General features: G+C 41.7%; 1 protein-coding gene across 8 annotated transcripts in view; it reads right to left on the reverse strand.

Moving 5' to 3' along the window:
• Positions 1–1,211: 1,211 nt before the first annotated feature.
• The window catches only part of EEF1AKMT1 (EEF1A lysine methyltransferase 1), a 34,783-nt gene continuing 8,247 nt past the window's right edge, over positions 1,212–27,747 (reverse strand). For 2 of the 8 annotated variants that reach the window (XM_023621364.2, XM_070239455.1), the window contains exons 2-5: positions 16,806–16,968; positions 9,866–9,948; positions 4,834–5,114; positions 1,683–3,012 (exon numbers count right to left, since the gene is read on the reverse strand). In XM_023621364.2, coding sequence (XP_023477132.1) covers positions 2,876–3,012; positions 4,834–5,114; positions 9,866–9,948; positions 16,806–16,949 — 645 coding nt within the window. In that variant the 5' untranslated portion in view covers positions 16,950–16,968 and the 3' untranslated portion in view covers positions 1,683–2,875. Of the gene's footprint in view, positions 1,552–1,682; positions 3,013–4,833; positions 5,115–9,865; positions 9,949–16,592; positions 16,969–27,747 lie in introns of those variants that run through there. The other 6 variants (XM_070239456.1, XM_070239457.1, XM_070239454.1 and 3 more) reach the window with 5 other exon arrangements.

The following is a 27,747-nucleotide window of genomic DNA, read 5'->3' on the forward strand; positions in this document are numbered from 1 at the left end:
TCTATTGCATGCTTGTTTCATAAAAACGGATCAAAAAACATTCGCACACACAGCTCCCCATTCAGGGGCCAATTACCAAACTTCTCATTTTACTGCCTCTCTTTTGGCAAGGCAAAGGGGAGAAAGGGGCTGCTTTAGGAAGTGGTTCCAGCTCTGATCTTAGAAAGGAGCTGAAGGGGAAAGAGCATGACATTCCTACCTGGAATGGGGTTTTAAAGTCACCCATGCATTTCACTTGTTCTTGCTGTCCAGGCGCGCCATCACCCCCAAACACACAGCTGAGGAGCTAAGCAGGAAATTTTGAATTGTCAGCAAAACTAGAATTATCATCTTCCCCTCCACTCAGCTCTTGGTTGTCTCGTCTCTCAGCGCAGACCTTCGAAATAGGAAGGGCTTACAAAGATGTCGACTAACATATCCTTTTTGGCTACTGAGGTTCTTAGGTAAAGTGTAAGAGGTGAGGTGCCTCGTCAGAATCCATGAAGCTTATTTTAATCCACCATTCACTGTGCACAGACCTGCCGACTGGAGAGCACTGCCCCAGCCTTCCTCCGCCCGAGCTGGCAGGGTGCTCGCTGTGCCCTCTGCTGCTGAGACAGACACTGGGGAACACGCCAGGCCTAATTTGTGTTTTTGAAGGGGCAGAGGTGTAGCTGCAGATCTTTTCTGAAATCCAGAAGTGGATCATAGCTGAATATAGGTTTGCTAAAACTGAAATCATGTATAGGGGTCCAAAGCTATAGAACACCTATTGGCTGCTTATTAAACAATTTTTTTTTTTTTTTTGGTGAGGAAGATTTGCCCCGGGCTAACATCTGTGCCAATCTTCCTCTATTTTTTGTATGTGGGATGTCACCACAGCATGACTGATAAGCAAAGTAAGTCTGCAACCAGGATCCAGCCACCACCCTGGGCCAGCACAGCCAGCGCAGGGAACTGGAACCACTGGGCCACCGGCTGGCCCCTGTAATTAAATTTTTAATTGAGTCAAGCTTTGCCCCTTTCCTCCCTCATTTCCATGAAGAAACAAAGTTTCTCTCATCTAAAGGCTAGATTTTAAGGACAACTGAAATTATGTTATTTCTAGGCTGCTACTGCCCACAATTCCTAAGTTACACATTACATTTCTATGCATGATTTGTTACTAAAATTTATTACTGCCCTAGGTAATTCTTAGCAAACTGATTCATAAGGAAATAATATGGTAGGGGTTATTTTTAACAGAACAAACATTTATTGAATACTTAATGTGCCAGGTGCTGGTACACTGATAAGAATATAAATGTCTCATAAAAATAGAGTGACTTTTTAATTAAATTAAAAATTATCCCGAAGGATGACAACTGAGGTCTGAGGAAGAACAAACACGCGCAAGCCCCAGGCGCCTCCTGAGCACCAGCGGGAGTGTGCGCCCCCGGGGCCCGGGGTCTGCGCAGGGCGCAACAGCCCCCCTCTGAGGTTTGCTCCCCTCCTCCTCCACGTCCGCGGCAGGTCGGCTGTGGCCCTGCTCCAAGCTGGGACCCGGACGGCCAAAGCAGCTTGTCTGGAACACTGCAGATTACAGAGTCAGAGGGAAAATAAAGCTCTGATAGAAGTGCCGAGTGTCACTTCCTTTCCTGTTTTGTTAGCCGAAGCAAGTCATACCAGGTGGGGAAGTAAAAGCCTTTCCCAGAGAGAGGCGGTTAATATTTTACAAGTTTTTATTTTGAAATGATGGTGGATTCACAGGGAATTGCAAAAATACTAGAGAGAGGTCTCGTGTCTCCTTTACCGAGCTGCCCCAATGGTGACATCTTACACAACCATGGTGCACTGTCACAGCGGGGAAACGGACACTGGGGCAGACCTCACGCAGAGCTCCCCAGTTTCACAGGCACTCATCAGTGGGTGTGTATTCAGTTCTATGGAATGCTGTCACGTGTAGATTTGTGTAACCAATGCACAATCAAGACACGGGACAGTTCCAGCACCCCAGAGATCTCTCTCTTATGCTCATGCTCACCTGCCACAGCCATCCCACCCTAATCTCTGTACGTGACCTTTTGGGATTGGCTTTTTTTACTCAGAATGCCCTTGAAATCCATCCAAGTTGTGGATATCAATATTTTGTTCCTTTTGATTGCTGGGTAGTGTTCTGTGGTGTGGATGTATGATGAACACTCTCTGAACAACAATAAAGTCTAGCACACTCTTCACCTCCTTTTTGCTATGGTGTTTGTTTGCAGGTGGCACTCCTATTTTCTCAGGTGGCTCAGGGCGTTTGATATGGCGGAGGCTGAAGACGCTGGGGCTGGGCTGCGTTCCTGTCATCCCTCCAAGAACTGGGGACGGGGAGAAGTCCGCGAGGCTCTCGGACACTAGTTGCTAGGATTATCAACTTTTACATGGAGGCAAGTCATGTCTCCTTGAGGGGCTGGAGCAGAGGAGGGCCCCTCACCAGTGTTACGACGCTCAACGAGAGCCATGGGAAGAACCAGCAGCCCCACAGGGCAGAATCCGAATGAGCCCATTTTAAGGGGCCGAATGGCCAGAGGCAGAGGTTAAGGTTCTGCCTACTTCAGGTCTTGGCCAAGCCACTAAGTGTTTGTACTTCGCTTTTTACCTATGTTAAGTGAGGAGAGTAGATTAGATTGATTCGAAGATTTCTCCAACTATAATTCCGTGGAATCAAGTTAGCACAAGCATCCTGAACTCTAGAGAGGCCCTCAAGAAGGAAGTCACAGTGAGATGTTGTATCTTTATTGTGAAAATGAGGGCGGGGACAGCCCCAGTGTGTGGGGGAGGGGAGCAGCTTATACCTTTGCAATCTACTAAGAAAATAAAAAGAAGGAAATGTCACCTAGGGTCCTTAACCGTGTTACATTATGATCTGCATTTAGATGTCATGGTCCAGCCCAGAATCATAATTCACGTAACAGCGAAACTCATTTGCCAGGGTTCGAGTGTGTTCTGGAATAAACTTGCACATCTTCACTCCAAGAAGTTTCGCTGCCTCTTCTTGCATGACGGCACCTGAAGAGAACAAACCAAACGAACTGGAAGACTGAAATGCCAACCATGCGCAGCGCCATTGCGAGCTGCGGAGGGCCCTAGACTGGAAGACGTGAAGCAATTACTTGATGCTACCACTCCACAAATGAGGGGGCCCGTCCTTCACATTCCTTTTTACTTTCTCCAACGTTTTTGCAAATTACCTACTTTTTTCCCTTCCTCTTTTACTCAATAATTTTCCTACCTCTGCAAAGCTGAGTCACTTAGAAATTTAGAAATAAATGATTCCACAAAGTAACATAAGGAAAGCAAAAAAAATTACTAAAAACGAGTATTTTCCAACTTTGAGTCAAGAACCCCTTTTTCAGTAATATCTAACTGTGCAATTCGTACGAACACACTCACGTCAGCTTCGGGCTGACTGGCCCCAGTTTCCCCCTCCAGCCAGTGCTCGCCCGGCGGCCTGCCTGCACAGCTGATGCTGTGGACACCGTGGCCGCCGCCGCCGCCCTGCTGCTGCCCCACAGGATGTGCCTTACCAGCCGCACAGGCCCCAAACCCAGGCTCACCCTGATCCTTCCTCGTCTTCACCCTCCACATTCAGGGCACAGCGAGTTCCTCCAACTTTATCCCCACAGTGTGTCTTCACTCCACTCCCTGCCCTCCTTTCCTACTGTCACAGCCTTGTCCAGACCACTGTCTCAGTGGGATGCTGTGGTCACTTGTCTCATAAATCCATTTGGGTACAAAGTTAAAGGAAACTTCTGTAGACAAATCGGATCCTGTCACTTTGGGGCTGAACGCTTTAAGAGGAAATCCCAACTCCGACCAGACCAGTGTCTGCAGGGGGGCCTCTCGCCATGCCCCTCCCCGCCCAGGCTCCAGCCAAAGGGCTCCCTGACTGGGCCATGCTGCTCCCCTGGGCCTCCCCTGCAGGTCTCCACTGAAATGCTGCTGCTCCAGGAGACGCCCCAGTCCATGTGAAGTACCATGATCCTCTGTGCTACCCTGCTTTCTCTGATTCTTTCATTACACTTATCAGAATTAGTAACTCATTTCTTCTGTCTTGTTACGTCTTTTAACCTATCCCCTAAAACTAATGTATGCTCCATGAGGTCAGTAAACGATTGTTGAATCAATAAGCATTAAGTAAATATTGTGTGAACAAAAGAGTCACGTTCTCGACCAAGTAAGCAATTCTACACCCCCAAAGAAGATGACCGCCTGCAGGCCAGGCCTCCTCCCAGCCCCAGGCGCTCTGGGGAGGAGCAATGGCCTGAGGGCCTGGGCGCAGGAGGGCGCAGTGCTACCGGGCCTGTGCCCCAGGCTCTCCAGGAGGGAGACCAGGAGTCTGCATTTGACGTTTTGCTCAAATTTCAGTATATCCACCTTAAGAAAACATATCGATCTCACAAGTAAGAAAACTCTTCTGCTTTAATAAACCTAATCTAACGTCTAGCTCTGCAGCCTTAGGCATTCACTTGAACTCTATAGATTCCAAATTTCTCTTATCAAGTGTGGAGGCTGCATCAAATACTGCTACTACTGATGCTGATGATGGTAAGTAAAAATACCATTCAGGGCGCACTCGCTACACGCCAGACCCCACTCTACGTGTATCGTGTCACTTAATTCCCAATAACCTTGAAATGCAGGTAGTACTATCAGTCCCAGTTTACAGATAAGGAAACTGGGCACAGAGAGGTTAAATAACTTGTTTAAGGCCCCACAGTGAGCGGTGGATTCAGGATTTGAGTTCTAAGATCTCTTCTAACTCTTGATACCTAAGGCTTGAACACCCACCGTCACCAACTTTCAGGAGAGATGCAATCTGGCACCTACCTGTGCACAGCAGAATCTTGCCCTGAGTCAGATACTTGATGGTTTCTGACGTTTTCCTGAGACATTCCTCAGAAAGATAGGGGGGATCTGCTATTACGATGTCGAAACTATGTGCAGCAATTTTTTCAGGTAAATCCAGTGGATTATTGTAATCATAGAAGATAAACTCTTCTCCATATATGGCAAATCTTTTGTCATATTCAAAGATGTATACAGAAAAGTCTTCTCTGTGCAGCTCTCTCAGTTTCTGGTAAACACTCGGGGCACTCACACATGCTATTCTAGGAAACAGAATGAACAAACTCATGAAAGATCTTTAACGAACAGCTTATGGTGTTAAAAAACGACTACTTTACTAAAAAATATAAGTCCTTGTGCTCAGATTTTCTTAAAGGAAATAATAGTGCAAACTAACATAGCAGGAGTAAATTTCAAGAGAAAACTTTATATTGCCTCACTTTTAGGGAATCTCGTATTTAAAAATCTGCAACTCATAATTTTAAGGTATGAAAGGATAAATCTGCTTTTTTATACTAAAAAATGTAAAACAAAAAACGTAAAAAAAATATAGTAAAAATTGTAAAAAAGGAACACATTAGGACAAACGTTAGATAGCCTGAGGCCTAAATTTACCCCTTATTTTCATGGTGGTCCTTTAACATTTATTTCAAATACTTTTAGTCTCAAACTAAATATTTTGAAGTTATTTTGGAACATTCATAATCTTTAAAGAAAAATCCCAAATAACTGCCTAAATAACTCCAGTTTTCCAAAAAGATAACATTAAAATTAGGTCTCAGTGCAGACAAGCTACTTTGAATTTCTGCTTCTTTTCTGAACAGGGAAATTAAGGAATGCTGCATTACAAGCAGTCCCCAGTGGTACAACACTACCATTTATGAATGGGTGGTGTTCCAACAGTAAACTTTTAAAACCAACTGCTAAAAAAGCTAGAAGTAACTTAAAGAGTGAATTATTGACTTGACTGTGGTACATTTGTTACAATGGAACACTCTGTAGCCATTTACTCTCCAAGATATTCAAGGAACAGAAGAGCGTAAACCACGCTTTCATGGGTCTAAGAATATACGCTCACAGACGAACCTGTGATCTCTGGGAGAGGCACAAGAGCCAGGGACCACGGGTGCCTCATGGGAGTGGAACTGGGGGATTGGAGACAATGGAGAAAGAGACTGGCTTTTTTTCTCAATCCCCTTTGTAACTTTTACTTTTTTTTTTTTTAAGATTTTATTTTTCCTTCTTCTCCCCAAAGCCCCCCAGCACATAGTTGTGTATTTTCAGTTGTGGGTCCTTCTAGTTTCGCTATGTGGGACGCCACCTCAGAATGGCCCGATGAGCGGTGCCATGTCTGCACCCAGGATCCGAACCAGCGAAACTCTGGGCCATTGAAGCCGAGTGCACGAACTTAACCACTCGGCCACAGGGCTGGCCCCACTTTCACATTTTTATCATGTATGTATATTATCATTCAAAAAAGTACTTCTTTTAAAAATTAAGCTCAGCTTTAAAACTATGAGATGCATTTCCCAGCAGAGACAGGTCACGTGCGCTGTCAGGTGCCCACACCAGCTTAACGGCTGCTCAGTGGAAAACACTGGAAGTGTGTGATGAAGTCTGCTGAGGCCATGTGAGGCTTCCACGGGAAACATGCACGTCCCAGCCTGGGGTGGCAGGGGCACAATTCTCCTGCTGCAGCTCTTCTTGCCCACAGCCCAGCCAGGCTGCTGCCAGAGCTCTGGGGAGCAGGAGGAGAGGCAGAGGCCGGGGACCTGTATCTTCCCTGCGCTGAAAGAGAATAAGCAGCAACCAAAGACTAGACGCACAATGAAAAAGCCTTCCAAGAAAGAGGGTGGAATAAAGATATTTTCGGACAAAAAAAATCCGAGAGTTTTTTACCCGCAGACTTTCACTATAAAGTTCCAAAGGATCTACTTCAGGCAGAAGGGAAGAGGTCTGAGCAAGGAGTGAAAGTAGAGCCTGCTGAGCGTGGTGGAGACAACGCCATTTCCTATGTAGCAGTGACATCGGACAGCCTGGGTTGCAGCCCAGCTCTGCCACTCACCAGCTGGTGACCTTCTGCAAGTGACTTCATCTGTTGGGCCTCAAAGTCTATCTTTAGAATGGAGAGGACAACAGTAACCAGCTCACAGAGGCGTGAGGATTAAAGGAGACGACCTCACAGAGCACACAGCCAGCGGAGAGGGCGCTCAGTAAGTGCTCAGTAAGTGCCACTGGGACTCTTCATCTTTACAAGTCAGACGGAGCTCCTCAAAATACTGAAGATGCCTTTCAGAAAACAGCAAAGGCTGCTTCCAAAGCCCTCACATGAGTGGAAAAAAGAAAACATATGCAAAAACACTGTCATTACGAAAACCCTAATAAACAACTGCTTATAGTTTAAAAAAGAAAAAGAACAGAAAAAAGAAAAACTTAGGACTTCTAGTTAAAGATGGCAGATGCAACACATTCATTTAGATTTGCTCCCTTATTAAAGCCTACTGAATAAAACATGAGTAAAATTTTGCCTTGTTTTGTGGCTGAAGCATAAACCTCTAAGACCAAAGAGAATGCAAGAGGGGACGAAGGAAACAGCACTGAGGAAGCTGAGAAGCAAAAGGATGGGTGGCATTTGACACAGCAGCCCCAAGAAAGCAGACCCTAAACTGGCAGCCAGGAAAGCTAAGAAACAACCCGGTTTACATCACAGCACCCTCAAAGGCTCAGGAAGCGGCAGAACTGGGTAACTCAAGAGTAGGGGTGAAGGTGGGACTAAAAACAGAAGAATTCATTGAAAGGCCCAGTTCAGAAGAAATCTGTTCCCAGGATTCTCTTCCCTATCTCAAGCCTCCAGGGATCTGCCCCTCCATAACTATGGCAAAGAACTGGAGGGACGTTCTCTGGATGGACGGGGGAGGAGTTGTGGGGGTGATGCCAGGCACAGCTAGTGATGAAGCACCATGTGGAACTGACAAGGATTAAGTTAAGCCCACTGGATGTTGAGATCTCCAGCTTTTTTTAAGTACTGTGCCTCCCATGATGACATCAATGAGATGCATAATTCCAGGTACATGTTAGAAGACTCTCCCCTGGAGCTCTGACCAGCCCACAGGGGAAGACTAGAAATACTGACAGTGGGGTTTCCCTATAAAAAAGCTCATCCAGATCATCCAACTGCAGAGACCAAAGTAGATAAGATCTGCCCATGGATCAAAACTTCCAGCTTTTGAGTGCCCTACCCTTAAATATGAATAGACAGCAAAAGGTCCACAGATATTCAAGGAAAACATCAAATATTAGAGGCCAAAATAAACAAATGGAAAAGGCATGTTGTTGGAGTAAACAGACTATGTAGGGGGAAGAAAACTTAAAATCCTATAATTAATATCTTCATAAGGATGAACGAGATACAATAATAAATATCCAGAGATCAAAAACAAAACTATCTATGACTATATGATAGCAGAAATGGTAAACTCAGTAGAAAGTTTAGAAGACAAAGTTGAGAAATCTTCCCAGAAAATAAGGTAAAAAAGACAACAGATGGAAAAAGGAGAGAAAGAAAGTAGAAGATCAGGTCCAACATTCAAATGATAGAAGTTCTAGAAAGAGGAACAGAAAAAACAGTGAGGAAGAAATCAAAGAAGTAATTTAAGACAAGTTTCCCAAACTGAAGGACATGAGCTGTGAGAGTGAAGAGCTGTCTACACAGTTCAGCAGACGGGAGCCCCACACCAAGACACATCGAGCACAGGCCAGAAAAGCAAGTTCTAAGCTTGCAGTTGGCAGGGATGGGAAAAACAGGTTTCCTACAGGAAATCAGAGTGGCAGTGGATTTTTCAAAGGCACCTATGTAAACTGGGAACTAGTGAAGCAATGCCCTCAAGACCTGGAATTTGATACCCAACAAAACTATCACAATCAAGAGTAAGGGTGGAATAAAGGTTTTTAAAAAATTCCCTCTCATGTATCTTTTCTGTAGAAGCTATTGAAGAATGCCTCCAACCAAGATAAAGCTGTAAACTAAGCATTGGGGTACTATAAACAAGGAATCCAGAACAAAAGAGAGGTAAAAGGACAACTCAGCAGATGGAGAAGGAGATAAAACGGCCCAGCCAAGCTGAACATCAACCAGTACGGATCGGAACCGGCTACAAAGCCCTGGGAGTGATTATTTTTATAAGGAGTTGAAGTATGGTTTAATTTACTGATAGGAGATTTACACAACTGGGGCAGAATTTAAGGGTTAATTAGTGATATAGACATAGAAATACATAAAAAATAAGACAATTATTTTTTTCAGGGAAAACGAAAAATTGTACAGCAAAGGAAAAGTAAAAGACTCATCTGTAAAGAACATTTATGTTGACTAACAATATAAACTCTGTTTTAACCAAAATGAGCATATAACTCTATTGGGAGCGCGGACGGAGAGCACACACGTGCGTGGTAGGGATGGAGTATGAAGGAGAGCTACAGCCTCATTCCCTAAGTTGAGAAGTCAAGAAATAATGCTGCAAATGACAAATCAAGAAGCGCCAATATAAACGTGCTATTCAGAAGTATGGCTGTAAATACTAAAAGAATCAGTTGAAAGGGAGCTGAAAAAGGAGGAAGTTAGCAATGGATTTTTTTAAACAAATCTTTTAAGACCATTGACTTTATATGCAAGCAAAATTTTAATAAAAATAAAAACCAAATTAACAAAAAAGAAAACCTATATTCTTAAAACTTCAAGAAGGTCAAACATTGAGATTTTTTCTTTTAAAACCAACTCCAGGGGTATAAAGGAAGACACAGGTTAAAACAAGTTAACATAGGACAGAGATAACGCCTCTCACGACAGAGTCTCCACACACAGCACGGAAGCCGTTCGTAATTCCTCCTGTTCTGCAAACCACGGACTGTAATGTTTGCAGATTATAGTTCAGACTTCTTAGGAACCATCCCTCATCCAGGAAGGACATTCAATACATTACTTCAGAACAAAAGACAAACAAAACTTGGATCTCACCTGCCACCCTCTCCAGCAGCTGTAATCGCTTCCTTGGCGAGCTGCAAAGCCGTCTCCTGACTGTACCAAAACTGGCTCAACTGCTGTAACAGAGCGTGAGCAGAAATCATTTTAGAATTGGCATAAATTTCCTTTTAACTTATACCCACTATGCTAGTGTGCATATATTTAAATTTTTTCTTTTTCTTTCTTTCCGCTGAGGAAGATCCGCCCTGAACCCTCTTGCCCCATGAGTGGTGCAGATCTACCAGCGTGGTAGGTCCCCGCCTGGGAACCGAACCGGGCCACGAAGCGGGGCGCACCGACCTTAACCCCTAGGCCACCGAGCGGGTCCCTTTTTCTTTTAAATTATTTTAAATAAGAAAGCCCTAATTAACTAATGGGATCTAGGCATTGACACAAAAAGGCGAACCAGTCCACGTCCCCAGAGGGAAGAACACGCCCCACCTTTGAGAACTCGCCCTGGACCTGCCCCCGCCTGCTAACTGGGCTCCGGTCGGGGAGCGCGCGCAGGACGCGGGCGCTCGGCCGCAGGCCCCGCCGTGCCCCTAGGCCCGCTCTCGTCCGCGATTGCCCTGACGCCCTCTATCCGTCGGGCGAGCTGTCTGTCTTTCCGCCTCCTGTCTGTGCTGGCTGTCTTCTCAGTTCTAACGGTCCTCACTTATCTACTCGCTTGTAAAGGCTGGCTGATTTCCGTGGGAAAGGGGGTTCCGCAACCATGGTGGGCCGTTCCCCACAGGCCTCTCCCGAGCGGGCAGGCGGCGGGGGCGCGAGCCCACAGCTCCGGCTCTAACGGCGTCACCGGGGAGTCCCCACAGCAGGTCCCACGCGGATCCTTTGTGAGTTGCGCTTGCTTGCAGGAACCAAGGCAGAGCACCGCCACGGGGCCCAACCGCAGAGCCGGTCTCAACCAGAAAGGCCCAGGGCGCGATGGGGTCCCGAACGCAAAAGGTGCTGTGTGCACGAAGGGAGCATGGGCACGTGCCCCAGAGGCCCGGCCCAGCGATGACTCGAGACCCCGGCCCCTTCACGTCGTAAGAAGCCTGCTCCCCTTCTCTCCGGAGGTGTCTTAGAGCACAGCTCTGCCTCCTGCATTCACTGATCTGTGAGTAGTGTTTCTGCCCTGCTATTCTGAACCTGGTTTTGTTCTATTGGTGTGGGCGGCTCCGGGCACAAGGACCCACTTGCCGGTCACCGGGCCCTTGGGGCTCGGTAACAGAAATGTTTCCAAAAAAATATATGATCATTTCAATAAATGCAAAAGGAAAAACATTTAACTAAATTCAACACCCTTTCATGATTAAAAAAAAAACCTCTTAGCAAATTAGGAAGAGTAGAAAACTTCTTTAAACTGATAAACAGCATCTAGAAAAAACTGACAGCCAGTATCATACTTTTTCCCCATGAGAAAAAAACAAGGCAAGAATGTCTGCTTTCAATACTGTTATTCAACGTTTTACTGTAAGACCTAACCACTGCATTAATACAAGAAAAGCAATAAATGAATGACAGCCAACAAAGAAGAAAAACTGCTAGTGTTTGCATGTTATGTGATTTTTGTACCTACAAAATACCAAGGGAAAAAAACTGTTTCCAAACAGAATGTACGTATTCATTTGGATATATGTACAGTCATGTGCCACATAACGAAGTTTTGGTCAATGATGGACCACTTATACGAGGTTGGTCCCATAGGACTAGTTCCATATAGCCTAGGTGTGTAGTAGGCTATACCGCCTAGGTTTGTGTTAGTACACCCTGTGATGTTCCTACAACGATGACATTGCCTAACGACATTTATCAGAATGCATCCACGTCATTAAGCCAGGTATGACTAAATATGAATTCATGTCTCTGTCTATAACTGCGTCTAGATGTGTGTGTCTAACCTTTCTTAGCTACAGGAAAAATGTCAAGCTCTGACTCTCCTTTGCTTGGAAAGCTGGAGGAAAGCCCATAGGGTACATGGTATGTAGGGGCTTCTGTTTCACTTGATTTGGAAGGCTGCAGAGTTTTCTGATGGTTGGCTACTGAGCTGCCCTTCTCCCTCACTCCAACATTGTCAGGGCAGAGTGATGTGTTTTGACTCTTCTCACATCATTCTAAAAAGTAAAAATCATCGGGCCAGCCTGGTGGCATAGCAGTTAAGTTCTCGTGCTCTGCTTCAGCGGCCCAGGGTTTGCGGATTTGGATCCCACTTGTTGACTTATGCACCGCTTATCAAGCCATGCTGTGCCATCATCCCACATATAAAATAGAGGAAGATGGGCAAAGATGTTAGCTCAGGGCCAATCTTCCTCAGCAAAAAGAGGAGGATTGGCAGCAGATGTTAGCTCAGGGCTAATCTTCCTCAAAAAATAAAAAAAATAAAAAATCTTACTCTTAATCAATGTGCTACATGAACATGGCTTTAAAAGGGAAAAGCACTTCTAGGCTTATAAAGAAACACAACAGTCCTCTGCCCCACATCTCCCCACCACTGAGTCCCACTCCTCAGAAGCAATTTTCAACTGTTGGCTCTTTAATCTTTTGTCCCCATATTTCTAAATATTATGTTTTAAACGTCATTTCTTTATTAACCTACTTTATATTATGTATTTACTGTGGTAGATGAGGATTTCACTCCTCATACATACCCTTCGCTTATATCTCACCCTCCCCATATAGTTGTTACCTAAGTTTAGTTTAGTTAAAATCATCAGGGTTCACTGCTGAGCCAAGTAACATACTATGGTTGCATTTCCTTCCAGAATGGTACCTTTTGTTTTTCCTAGAGTTAATAAATGTATGGTTGTGTCATTTTCTTGGTTTCTTTGAACCTATCCCTAATTCTTCCAGTGTCCTCTTGCAGCTTGTGAAAAGTGGTGCATGGGAGCCAAATGTTGTGAGACTCGCCATGTATAAAATGTTTTTATTTTATCCTCATATTTTATTGGTAGCTCAGCTGAGTACAGAATTCTAGGCTGAAGAAAATTTTCATTCCAAATATTGAAGGCATTGCTTCACTTTTTTCTAGTTTCCAGTAAAGCTATGGAGAAGTACAATGTGACTCATAGTCCTGAGACTTTGTAGGTGACCTACTTTTCCTTTGGAAAGTTCTAGCATCTTCTTTGTTACTATATTTTTCACAATTATCATAATCATATCTTAGTGAAGGTCTTAGGTTTTTGGAAATTTTCTAATATTAATCTTTGAAGATTTCCTCTCCTCTTTGTTTTCTGTTCTATTTTTTGGGAACTCCAATTAGGTGAATGTTGAGCCTCCTGGATTTATCCTCTAGTTTTATAATGTTCTCTTTCCTATACTTCATATAACTTTTTTTTAATTCCTAGGAGATTTATTGAATTTTATAAACAAAACAAAACATCTCTCAACATAGTATTGCAAGTCCTAGCAAGAGCAATTAGGCAAGAAAAAGAAATAAAAGGCATCCAAATTGGAAAGGAAAAAATGAAACTGTCACTATTTTCAGAAGGTATGATATTATATATGGAAAACCCTAAAACTCCACCAAAAGACTGTTAGAACTAATAAATGAATTCAATAAAGTTTCAGGATACAAAATCAATATACAGAAATTCGTGGCATTTCTATACACTAATAACAGACTATCAGAAAGAGAGATTAAGAAAACAGTTCCATTTATTTGCATCAAAAAGAACAAAAACCTAGGAATAACTTTAACCAAGGACGTGAAAAACCTATACACTGAAAACTATAAGACATGGCTAAAAGAAATGGAGAAGACACAAATAAATGGAAAGATTTTCCATGCTCATGGATTGTAAGAATTCATACTGTTAAAATGCTCATACCACCCAAAGCAATCTACAGATTCAATGCAATCCCTATCAAAATTCCCATTGCATTTTTCACAGAAATAGAACAAACAATCCTAAAATTTGTATGGAAGCACAAAAAACCTGGAACGGCCAAAGCAATACTGAGAAAGAAGAACAAAGCTGGGGACATCATGCTCCCTGATTTCAAACTATGTTACAGAGGTATAGCAATCAAAACAGTATGGTATTGGCATCAAAACAGATACATAGATCAATGAAACAGAACAGAGCTCCCAGAAATAAATGCATGCATATATGGTACAACAAAGGAGCCAAGAATATACAATGGGGAATGGACAGTCTCTTCAATAAGTGGTGTTGGGAAAACTGGACAGCCGCAACCAAAAACATGAAACTAAACCACTATCCTACACCATACACAAAAATTAACTCAAAATAAATTAAAGACTTGAATGTAAGACCTGAAAGCATAAAACTCCTAGAAGAAAACATAGGCTGTGAGCTTCCTGACATTGGTCTTGGCTATGGTTTTTAAAATTTGACCCCAAAAGCAAAGGTGACAAAAGCAAACACAAACACGTGGGACTACCTCAAACTAAAAAGCTTCTGCACAGGAAAGGAAACCATCAACAAAATGAAAAATGCAACGTACTGAATGGGAGAAAATATTTGTAAATCATATAACTCGTAATGGGTTAATATCCAAAATATATAAAGAACTCATGCAACTCACTAGCAAAAAAACAAACAACCTGATTACAAAATGGGCAGAGGACCTGGATAGACATTTTTCCAAAGAAGACATACAGATGGCCAACAAGTACATGAAAAGATGCCCAGCATCACTAATCATCAGGGAAGTGGAAATCAAAACCACAATGAGATATCACCTCACACCTGTTAGAATGACTATTATCAACAAGATAAGAAATAACAAGTGTTGACAAGGATGTGGAGAAAAGGGAACCCTTGTGCCCTGTTCGTGGGAATGTAAATTGGAACATCTGCTATGGAAAACAGTAGTTTTTCCTCAAAAAAAAATTAGAACTGTAATATGATCTAGCAATTCCACTTTTGGGTATTTATCTGAAGAAAATGAAAACACTAATCTGAAAAGATATATGCACCCCCCAAGTTCATTGCAGCATTATTTACAATAGCCAAGATATGGAAACAACCTAAGTGTCCGTGAACAGATGAGTGGAGAAAGAAAATGTGGTATACAAACACAATGGAATACTATTCAGCCATAAAAAATGAGGAAGTCCTGCCATTTGCAACAACATGATTATGCCAAGTGAAATAACTCAGACAGAGAAAGAGAAATACTGTGTCATCTCACTTATACAGGGAATCAAAAAAAAAAGACAAAACCATGCTCATAGATACAGAGAACAGATTGGTGTTGGGCAGAGGCAGAGGGTGGCAGGTGGGTGAAATGAATGAAGACAGTCAAAGGTGCAAACTTCCAGGTATAAAATAACTAAGTCCTGGGGATGTGACGTACAGCATAGTGACTGTAGTTAACAATACCGTATTGTAGAGGGCCGGCCCGGTGGCGCAGCAGTTAAGTGTGCACGTTCCGCTTCTCAGCGGCCCGGGGTTCCCTGGTTCGGATCACGGTGCAGACATGGCACTGCTTGGCACACCATGCTGTGGTAGGCATCCCACATATAAAAAAAAAGTAGAGGAAGATGGGCACGGATGTTAGCTCAGGGCCAGGCTTCCTCAGCAAAAAAAGAGGAGGACTGGTAGTAGTTAGCTCAGGGCTAATCTTCCTCAAAAAAAAAAAACAACAAAAACCGGATTGTATATTTGAAAGATGATAAGAGAGTTGATCTTAAAAGTTCTCATCACAAGAAAAAAAACTCTGTAACAATGTGTGGTGATGGATGTTAACTACACTTACGGTGGGGATCATTTTGCAATATGTAGAAATATCAAGTCATTATGTTGTACACCTGAAACTAAGATGATGTTGTATGTCAATTATACCTCAATTAAAAAAAGAGAAAAAGCAAAACAAAAAAAGTGTCAAAATTATAAAAATCGCTCATTCTAGGTAGTGGGATTAGGACTAGCTTTCATTTTTTTGTTGTTTATGTTTTTATATATTTTCTATAACAAACAGAGATTACTTTTAGAATGACGAAAAAGTACATAGTATTTAAAAAATTAGGCAGAAGGACAAGAGAAAAAGGTAGATTACTCAGGAATAATGCAGCACTTCAGGCTTCTGATTTTACTTTCTCTCGAAGCATCGGGCTGGAGGACAAGACCATGCAGAGAAGGCAGATGGTGAGAAAGAGGCTCTGGGTGGGTGGAACATTTACAGGAAATATAAAGAAGCATTTTTATCACAGTCAGTTTCAAATAGATGGTAAATAGGGAAATTTTATATAACTTAGGAGATCCAAACTTGATACAAAATGTGGAAAGACTATAAAATATACATATATAAGCAAGCTTCCTGCCAGTTGTAAAGGGATGGAGAGAGACAAATCTATTATTGAGGGTAGGCACAGACAGAACAATTCAAGTATCACCTATTTCTCAACTATATCCTTCAAAAAATTTAAATTTCTAGGTTCCAGCTTAGGTTAGGAGTTTCTCTCAACTCATTTTTTTTCTTTTTTAATTCCTACTTTTATTTGGACCAAAAAAACCAAATTTAAAATACACACTATGCACCAGACACTATTAATATCTTCTTTAGAAACTCCCTTTCAGCAATTTTTCATTACATGTTCAAGTTCAGTTACCCCAGTGACGGCAGTGATACCGATTTTCTCTGTCCCCAAAGCTTGCTGGGCTCCACACAAACCACTCGAAGGCAGCAGCATCAGGAAGGAAGCCCAGGTTTGCGCTGGACCTAATGACATGCCGCCCCCCTGTCAGAGAAGTCCCCTCCTCTGAGCACCAACCTGCTTGAGAGCCAGAACCAGGAAAATCTGCACTCGTGCTGTCTTAAAATATTCAGGGACTGCCTTCTGTCCTAGCTCCCCAAAGAGGTGCAGCTCCCGAATGACCGGCAAGATAGATTTGGGTATTAGGTGGGATGCAGACGAACACTGTACTAGGCACAGAACAGGTTCCACACCACTGCTTCCTGAGAGGCGTGGAACGCGTTTACTTACCCAGTTCTCTCCTATTATGCCAATGTTATATTTATCGTCCCCACCTGGGTCGATCTGTTGCTTCTGCTCGGCATAAAATTCCTGGAGAGCTGCTAGGGTGTGGGAAGACAGCTGGGGGATATCGTCATCTTCGGAGTCACTCATTTCACAAATTGTCTATAACCTGGAGATAAATAAGTACAAGTGCTGTGGGGTTTTCCCTTCCCGTCAAATAACAGTTAAAACATTTTTATTTCAAGGTAAGGATCCAAACGGAAAGTGAGTTTTATAAGGGATATATACATATTTAAATGAGACCAAACATCCATAGAGAGCTTCCATTGAACTACAGTTTAACAAATGCAGACTTTTCCTTTAAATGTATTCAGCTTTTACACGAGATTTTCATTTTTTATGATTCCTTGCAGAATGAGACTTTCACCATAAGTTATCTCAAGACATTTTGCCTGCTTCTGGTATCCCAATGACCATGTGCAGACATTTCACAGCAGTCTCTTAATCAAAGACCTTTTCATGGTGAAATGTCACTGTTGACGTGGTCTAAGGCTCATGGGTGTTATTGACAGGATAAGTGAAGGATCGATAAAGAAGGAGGGGCATAGAAAGAGAGATGAAAAATAAAAGGGATGACAAGGAAAAAGAGAAGAAAAGTAAAACAGAGCGAGGGAGATGAGGCAGGTGTTTTGCATGACCTGATGGCCAGGTACGATTACTTCTTGTGGTGCTACCTGGAGTTGCCAAACTGTGAGGTTCCAGCACAGCTCTCCAGGCAGCCAGCTCTGCCCGAGCCTCCTGAGAACTGCCAGCTCGGGCTTCCCAAACCGCCCTCATGTGCAATAATTTGCTAGAAAGGCTCACAGAACCCACTGAAAGCAATTATGTCCACAGTTACATTTATTACAGGGAAAGGATACAGAGCAGCAGCAAAGGAAAAGATGTGTAGCACAGAGTCTAGGAGAGTTCCACACAGGAAGCTCCCACTGCCCTCAGGACACATCACTGTCCCAGATCCACGGGTGACAACACGCATGGAGTCTTGCCAACCTGGGAAGCTCGGCCGAGCTGTAGTGTCCCGTTTTATTGAGGCTTCATTATGAAGGCATGATTGATTGAATTACTGCCCACCTGGTTGTAATGTCTCCAGCTCCCCCGTCCCTGAGGGCGGGCTGATAAGGCCCGAGGGCCCTCTGTGAGGGATAACAAAAATATTCCCAGCATTTGGGAAAGTCCAAGTGTTTACAGGTTACCTCCCAAGAGCCAGGACAAAGGCCAAACCTCTCCCCGGGTGAGGTCAAATTCCCTACTACACAGGTGCCAAACACATTTGTAAATCAAGTTATCCAAGAATATAAAAACAGCACCCTACTTGCTTTGTTAAATACTGTGTCTGAATTTTACAGTAAGTGATGTGTTGAAAATCAGCGAAGATTCAAGAGCTTTGTCAAGTTGCTCCCTTCCTATTCCAAGGCCTGTGTGGGTGTATCTGATGACAGGCTCGGCCTCATGCCTGCACGACCAAGGCAGCTGGGGGAGCGGGCCTCCAACACGCCGGGCTCCCCAGGCTGAGGAAGAGACTTCAAAATGCGCCGAGTAGCAGTTTAAAATGAGGACTGCCTGGTAGACGTCGCTTTTGTTCTCCTTTTCAAAACCAAAGAACTAGGCGTTCTACCTAGGATCCTAAAACCAAAACAAAAAACCTTGCATGTACCAAGTACTCCTCCTTTCCTTTCTCCATCAAAGACTTATCTGTGTAAAAGCTTGCTAATAAACATCTGGTCTCACAAATTAAATCTGGAAATAGAAAGAACCCTCTATGAACAAGCAGTTTCCCTCTAGGAGGAGAAGGAGCAAAACACAAGACATATGATAGATTTATATAAAGTTCAAAAACAAGTATAACTAGGGGCCGGCCCGGTGGCGCAGCGGTTAAGTCCACATGTTCTGCTTCTCGGCGGCCCGGGGTTCGCTGGCCCGGATCCCGGGTGCGGACATGGCACTGCTTGGCAGCCATGCTGTGGTAGGCGTCCCACGTATAAAGTAGAGGAAGATGGGCACAGATGGTAGCTCAGAGCCAGGCTTCCTCAGCAAAAAGAGGAGGACTGGCAGTAGTTAGCTGAGGGCTAATCTTCCTCCAAAAAAAAAAAAAAACAAACAAAAAAACAAGTATAACTAAACCATGTTATTTAAGGAAGCATATAGGCCTATATTTATGAAAGATAGATTGATTTTATCGAAAACCTCCCCAAAGAGAAGACTCCAGGCGGAGATTCACTGATGAGTTCGATCAAACATTTAAAGATGAAATGTTGTTAATTTTATCATCCAGAAAACAGAGGAAAAAGGATACTTTGCAACTTGTTTTATGAAGCCACTGTAAATCTAACATGAAAACTTGTCAACCATTATAAAATAAAATCACAGACCAATGTTTCACATGACCATAGAAGCAAAAATTCTTTTTAAAAAAAATGGTATTCAGTTATTTTTTGTATTTTTTTAATTGAGTTCACAATAGTTTACATCAATGTGAGATTTCAGTTGTACATTATTTCTTGACTGTCACCACATAAGTGCTCCCCTTCACCCCCTGTGCCCACCCCCTACCCCCTTCCCCTGGTAACCACTGAACTGTTTTCTTTGTGTATGTGTTTGTTTATATTCCACATATGAGTGAAATCATCTGGTGTTTGTCTTTCTCAGTCTAGCTTATTTCGCTTAGCATAATTCCCTCCAGGTCCATCTATGTTGTTGCAAATGGGATGATTTTGTCCTTTTTTATGGCTGAGTAGTATTCCATTGTATATATATACACCACATCTTCTCTATCAAGTCATCAGTTGATGGGCGCTTGGATTGCTTCCATGTCTTGGCTATTGTGAATAGGGCTGCAGTGAACATAGGGGTGCATATGTTACTTTGGATTGTTGATTTCAAGTTGTTTGGGTAGATACCCAGTAGTGGGATAGCTGGGTCATATGGTATTTCTATTTTTAGTTTTCTGAGAAATCTCCATAATGTTTTCCATAGTGGCTGCACCAGTTTGCATTCCCACCAGCAGCATATGAGGGTCCCCTTTTCTCCACACCCTCTCTAACATTTGTTATTTTTAGTCTTAGTGATTTTAACAGGCGTAAGGTGGTATCTTAGTGTAGTTTTGATTTGCATTTCCCTGATGATTAGTGATGTTGAACATCTTCTCATGTGTTTATTGGCCATCTGCATATCTTCTTTGGAAAAATGTCTGTTCACATCCTCTGCCCAGTTTTTGATCAGGCTGTTTGTTTTTTATTGTTCAGTTGTGTGAGTTCCTTACATATTATGGAGATTAACCGCTTGTCAGACATATGATTTGCAAATATTTTCTCCCCATTGGTGGGTTGTCTCTTTGTTTTGATCTTAGTTTCCCTGCAGAAGCTCTTTAGTCTGATGAACTCCCACTTGTTTATCTTTTCTTTTGTTTCCCTTCTCTGAGAAGACATGGTATTGGAAAAGATCCTTTTAAGTTCCATGTCAAAGAATGTACTACCTACATTATCTTCCACGAGTTTTATGGTTTCAGGACTTATCATCAAGTCTTTGATCCATTTTGAGCTTATTTTTGTGTATGGCTTGAGACAACAGTCTACTTTCACTCTTTTGCATGTGGCTGTCCGGTTTTCCCAACACCATTTATTGAAGAGACTGTCTTTACTCCATTATATGTTCTTGGCACCTTTGTCAAAGATTAACTGTCCGTAGATGTGCGGTTTTATTTCTGGGCTTTCAGTTCGGTTCCATTGATCTGTGTGCCTGTTTTTGTACCAGTACCATGCCATTTTAATCACTATGGCTTTGTAGTACATTTTGAAGTCAGGGATTGTGATACCTCCAGGTTTGCTTTTTTTTTCTCAGGATTGCCTTAGCAATTTGGGGGTCTTTGGTTGCCCCATATGAATTTTAGGATTCTTTGTTCTATTTCCACGAAGAATGTCATTGGGATTCTGATTGGGATTGCATTGAATCTGTAGATTACTTTGGGTAGTACAGACATTTTAACTATGTTTATTCTTCCAATCCATGTGCATGGGATCTCTTTCCATCTCTTTGTCATTATCACTTTCTTTCAGTAATGTCTTATAGTTTTCATTGTATAAGTCCTTCACCTCCTTCGTTAAGTTTATTCCTGAGTACTTTATTCTTTTAGTTGGGATTGTAAATTGAATTATATTCTTGAGTTCTCTTTCTCTAAGTTTGTTATTAGAGTATAGAAAAGCAACTGAGTTTTGTAAGTTGATTTTGTACCCTGCAACTTTACTGTAGTTGTTAATTATTTCTAATAGTTTTCCGATGGGTTCTTTAGGGTTTTCTAGATATAAGATCATGTCGTCTGCAAACATAGAGAGTTTCACTTCTTCACTCCCTATTTGGATTCTTTTTATTCCTTTCTCTTGCCTAATTGCTGTGGCCAAAACCTCCAGTACTGTGTTGAATAAGAGTGGTGATAGAGGGCATCCTTTTCTCGTTCCTGTTCTCAGAGGGATGGCATTCAGTTTTTGCCCATTGAGTATGATGTTGGCTGTGGGTTTGTCATATACGGCCTTTATTATGTTCAGGTAGTTCCCTTCTATGCCCATTTTGTTCAGAGTTTTTATCATAAATGGCTGTTGGAGCTTGTCAAATGCTTTCTCTGCATCTACTGAGATGATCATGTGGTTTTTATTCCTCAACTTGTTGATGTGGTGTATCACGTTGATTGATTTGCGGATATTGAACCATCCCTGTGCCCCTAAAATAAATCCCACTTGATCGTGCTGTATGATCTGGTTGCCAAAATTTTGTTGAGGGTTTTTGCATCTATGTTCATGAGCAATATTAGGCTGTAGTTTTCCTTTTCTGTGTTGTCCTTGTCAGGCTTTGGTATCAGTGATGTTGGCCTCGTAGAATGTGTTAGGAAGTGTTCCATATTCCCTAATTTTTTGGAATAGCTTGAGAAGGATAGGTATTAAATCCTCTCTGAAAGTTTGGTAGAATTCCCCAGGGAAGCCGTTTGGTCCTGGTCTTTTATTCTTTGGGATGCTTTTGATTACTGTTTCAATCTCTTTCCTTGTGATTGGTCTGTTCAGAATCTTTATTATATTCTTCTTTATTCAGCTTTGGGAGCTTGTAAGAGTCTAAGAATTTATCCATTTCCTCTAGATTATCCATTTTGTTGGCATATAGTTTTTCACAGTATTCTGTTACAATCCATTGGATTGCTGTGGTGTCCATTGTTATTTCTCCTATTTCATTTCTAATTTTGTTTATCTGAGCTTTCTCTCTTTGTTTCTTTGTAAGTCTGGCTAGGGGTTTGTCAATTTTATTTACTTTCTCAAAGAACCAGCTCTTTGTTTCATTGATCATTTCTTTTGCCTTTTTTGTTTCAATAGCATTTATTTCTGCTGATTTTTATTATTTCTCTCCTTCTGCAGACTTTGGGCTTTGTCTATTCTTTTTATAATTCAGTTAGGTGTAATTTGAAATTGCTAATTTGGGATTTTTCCTGTTGTTAAGGTGTGCCTGTATTGCAATGAATTTCCCTCTTTTTTTTTTTTTTTTTTGAGGAAGATTAGCCCTGAGCTAACTGCTGCCAATCCTCTTCTTTTTGCTGAGGAAAACTGGCCTTGAGCTAACATCTGTGCCCGTGTTCCTCTACTTTATATGTGGGACGCCTACCACAGCACGGCGTGTCAAGCAGTGCCACGTCCACACCCGGTATCCGAACCGGCGAACTCTGGGCTGCCAAAGTGCAATGTGTGCACTTAACTGCGTCACCAGGCCAGCCCCATGCAATGAATTTCCCTCTTAATACAGCTTTTGCTGCATCCCATGAGTTGGTATGGTATGTCATAATTTTTATTTGCCTCCAGATATTTTTTTTTAAAGATTTTATTTTTCCTTTTACTCCCCAAAGCCCCCCGGTACATAGTTGTATATTTTCAGCTGTGGGTCCCTCTAGCTGTGGCATGTGGGGTGCCACCTGCCCCAGCATGGCCTGATGAGCGGTGCCATGTCCACGCCCAGGATCCAAACTAGCAAACCGTGGGCTGCCAAAGTGGAATGTGCCAACTTAACTGCTGTGCCACAGGCGGGCCCAGAAGCAAAAATTCTTTACATTATATTAGCAAATTGAACCCAACAATATATAAAAAGGATAATACATTTTGACCAAGTTTGGTTTATCTCAAGACTATAAGGATGATTTAATACAGGGGTCAAGTATCAAAAAATACCCAGAGCTGAACAGTAGTTAAAGCTGTAAAAAGAGATTTTATTAGGACTATTGCAATACAGGAAAAGAGACTTCAGTATAGACTGGGCTCAATTCAAAATACAGCCTGGACGATTGGTAATTTACAGCCAAGGAGTAAGGGGAGTCAGTGGATGGAAAATTACTATGAGAAAACACGGAGTAAGGGGGATTCTGGCTAAACTGAATCAACAAGATTCTTTCTGAAGACAGGCCAGGTGATCAGACACCCCTCGGGGGCGCAGAGGAGGGAGAACCGGCTCAGACAGTGAGAGTGGGGGTTCTGCTTCAAATGACTCAGCAGGGTTCTTGCTAAAACTGGATTTTACAGGGACATGCACAGATGGGCCTAGAGAAGGTTCAGGAGCCTGACTAAAGTGTGGTCAAGCAGAGAATCTTAGTCACAGGAAACTACGGCCTGTAGGCCACATCATATTGTGTACAACTGCTTTTATGATAAGCCTAAAATATTTACTATTCAGCCCTTAACAGAAAAAATTTGCTGACCTCTGGTTTAATCGTATAAAAGAGAAAAGCCATATGATCATTTGTATGGATACTACAAAAGCATTTGACAAAATTTGACATCCATTCATGTTAAAAACTAGCAAACTAGGTACAGAAGAGAACTTGAGTCTGAGAAAGGGTATCTACAAAACATATAAAGTTCATATTTTACTTAGTAGTGAAACACGGAAGGCTTTCTCTCTAAGCTCAGGAACCAGGAATGATATCCTATCTCACCACGTTTATTTAACATTGTCCTGGCCTTTCCAGATAATGCAAAAAGGCCAAAAAAAAAGAGCAAGCAAGCATAAAGATTGGAAAGGAAGAAATGTCCCTATTTGTAGCCATGATTATTCACAGAGAAAATCCTAAGGAAACACTACCCTCATCCAGGTGATCAAGGTCAGCATGAATGGAGATAAGTCATATCAACAACACGGATCCTTGATATGTTGTGATGAGAATGGCACTTCACCTTTATGTTCTTCCTCCCCAAAACCTCATGATCCCAGTGCAATCAGGACAAAAAATTGGACAATCCCTAACGAAGAGACATTCTACAAAATACCTGACCAGTAATTATGAAAACTGACAGGGCATCAAAAACAAGGAAAATCTGAGAAGCTGCCAAGCCCAGAGGAGCCTAAGGAGACATGTGATTAAATGTGATGTAGTGTCCTAGACAGGATCAGGAAAGAAAAGGGATATTAGGGGAAAACTAAGGAGATGTGAATAAAGTATGGACTTTGGTTAATAATAATGTATCAATGTTGTTTCATTCATTGTGACAAATGTACCACATTAACACAAAATGTTAATAATAGGGAAACTGGGTATAGGTATATAGGAACTCACTGTACTATCTTTGCAATTTTTCTGTAAATCTAAACTATTCTAAAATAAAGTTTACTTTAAAAAAATTTTAAGGCAGCATCACTGACCCCAACGACAAAAACTACTAGAACTTATAAGTGAGATTATCAAAGTTTCAGAGCACAAGATCAATACAGAAAAATAAATTGCACTTCTGCATTCTAGCAGCAAATAAATGGAAATAAAATTTAAAGGCAATTTTACATAAATAGTGTAAAAAATACTTAGGAATATATTTAACGAAGATTTTGTAAGATTCTATACTAAAAACGATAAAGCATTGCTGAAAGAAATGAGAGAAGACCTAAATAAAAACAGAGCTATACTATGATCATGAATTGGAAGAATCAGTATTATTAAGGTGTCAGTTCTCCCGAAACTGATCAATAGATTCAACATAATCTCAAGCAGAGTTATTTATTTATTTAAAAAGAGAAATTGACATGCTGGTTCTAAAATTTATTTAAACATTTATTCATTGAATGATATTAGGATTATTTCCAGTTCTTGGCTATTATGAATGAAGCTACTATGAACATCTGCATGAAGGTTTTACATTTTTTTCCTGGATTAATAAAGGTTTAATTATATATACATCAAACACGGCACTAAACCATTTATCAGTATTTTGGCTAGCTTATGGATCCTCAGCATGGGAAACAGATGGGCAAAACAAAAGCAGACAAACGACACAAGTAAACCAAAAGAATGGCAATGCAGGGGCCAGCCCTGTGGCCGAGTGGTCAAGTTCGTGTGCTCTGCTTCAGCAGCTCAGGGTTTCACTGGTTCGGATCCTGGGGGCGGACATGGCACCGATCATCAAGCCATGCTGAGGCGGCGTCCCACATAGCAGAACTAGAAGGGCCTACAACTTGAATATACAACCATGTACTGGGGGAGGGGAAGGGGGGAGGAGGAGGAGGCGGAAGAGGGGGAGGGGTAGGGGTAGGAGGAAAGATTGGCAACAGATGTTAGCTCAGGTACCAATCTTTACAAAAAAAAAAAGTGGCAATGCTGATGCGAATGTAGTGATATTGGTATGCTCTCTAATGTGGGTAACAATTTAAATTGGCATAATCTCCTTCTGGACAGGAATTTGACAATCTGGACATAAGAACATTCTTCCTTTCTGACCCAATTCTCATTCCTAAGCTTTTTATTTTGAAATAGTTATAGACTCACAGGAAGTTGAAAAAATAATACAAAGAGGTCCATGTATCCTTCACCTGTTTTCCCCCAAAGGTAACATCTTACATATTTTACAAAATCAGGAAACTGACAATGGTACAATCTATAGACCTCATTCAGAGTTCACCCATTTTACACACTCATTTGTGTGTGTGTGGTTCTATATAGGGCTAATACATGTATAGATTTGTGGAACCACTGCAACAGGCAAGACACATAAAAGTTGCAGCACCACAGAGGTTTGCTGGACATCCCTTCAGAGTCATACCCCGTCTACCCTTCCCTGCCTCCATTCCTAACTCCCAGAAAGCACTAATCTGTTGTCCATTTCGAGAATTTTATTACATCAAGAATTTTTTATAAATGGAATCACATATTGCATAACCTTTGATTGACTTTTCCTACTCAGTATAATGCCCCTGAGACTGAGGTTCATCTGAGTTGTGGTGTATACCAACAGTTCACTCCTTTTGGAGATTCACCCTTTTTAAAAAGCTCACTCCTTTCTACTGCTGAGCAGTAATCCATGGTATGGCCACACTTTGTTTAACCACTCACCCACTAGAAGACATCTGGATTGTTCCCAATTTTAGGCTATTATAAAAGGAGCTGCTATGAACATTCAGGTACAGGTCTCTGTGTGGACACACATTTTCATTTCTCGGGGATAAATGTCCAGGAGTAGGATGCAGGATTGTATGGTAAGACTAAGTTTATTTTGAGAACATCAAAATGATTTATTTCATAATGGTGAATTATAAAATATGTTCTCATCAAATTAAGAACTGAATTCCTGAAATATGAAGTTCACTGTGGCCAGAGAGGTTGGAGTTCTCTTTGTAATACTGCAGATTATTTTAGAAATATTTAAGCAATCTGTGTAATTTTTAAAACAGCTTTATTAATATTTAATTACTATAAAATCTGTCCATTTAAAATGTATAATTCAATGGCTTATAGTACATTCAGAGCAACCATTACCACAAATTTTATTTTACTTAATTTTTTTGCTGAGGAAGATTTGCTCTGAGCTAACATCTGTGCCAATCTTCCTCTATTTTGTATGTGGGTCACCGCCATGGCATGGCTGCCGATGAGTGGTGTAGGTCTGTGCCCAGGAACTGAACTCAGGCCACCAAAGCAGAGTGCACCACACTTAACCACTAGGCCATGAGGCCAGCCCCTACCACAAATTTTAGAACATTTTCATCACTCCCAAAGGAAACCCCATACCCATTAGCAATTAATCTCAACTTCTCCACACAAACTCAGCCCTAGGTAACCACTAATCTACTTTCTGTCTCTATACATTTGATTATTCCACGTTTCATACAGATGGAATCATATAATATGTGGTCTTTTGTGAATAGTTCAATGTTTTTTGAGAAACTGCCAAAACTTTCTCCAGCATGGCTGTAACATTTTACATTCCCACCAGCAGTGCATCACAGATTCAGTTTCTTTGCATCTCCCCCAGGATTTGGTATTTGTTATTTCTGCCATTTCAATGGGTGTATAGTGCTAGCTCATGGTAGTTTCAATTTACATTTCCTGAATACTTAATGATGTCGAACATCCTTTCATATGCTTATGTGCTATCCATATACTCTGGTGAAATATCTGCTCATGTTTTTTTGGTCATACTCTTACTGGACTGTGTTTTTACTGTGGAGTTTTGAGAGTTCTTTATGCAATTTTACATATATTCTGCATACAAGTCCTTTGTCAGATAGGTAGCTTGAAAATATCATCTTCCAGTATTTAGCTTGTTTTTCATCCTCTTCACAGGGTCTCTTACAGAACAAAAGTCTTTAATTATAGTGAAATCAAATATATCAATGTTTTCTTTTACAGGTCTTGCTTTTGGTGCCACGTATAAGAAAGATTTGCCAGGCCCCAAGTCCCAAAGAATTTCTGTGTAAAACTTCTAGCAGTCTTATAGTTGTACATTTAAATCTCTGATCCACTTTGAAATAATTACTTTTCACATGAGGCCAGGCTCTTTGCTGGGCGAGGGGCAGGGCCGGTAGTCTCTGGATGTCCGATAGTTGTAGCACCGTTTGTTGAAAGGGGTATTTTAAAAATTGCTTTTTTGCTTTTGTCAAAAAT

This window comes from Equus caballus, chromosome 17 (assembly GCF_041296265.1).
Source record: "Equus caballus isolate H_3958 breed thoroughbred chromosome 17, TB-T2T, whole genome shotgun sequence".
In the NCBI taxonomy this organism is placed as follows: domain Eukaryota; kingdom Metazoa; phylum Chordata; class Mammalia; order Perissodactyla; family Equidae; genus Equus; species Equus caballus.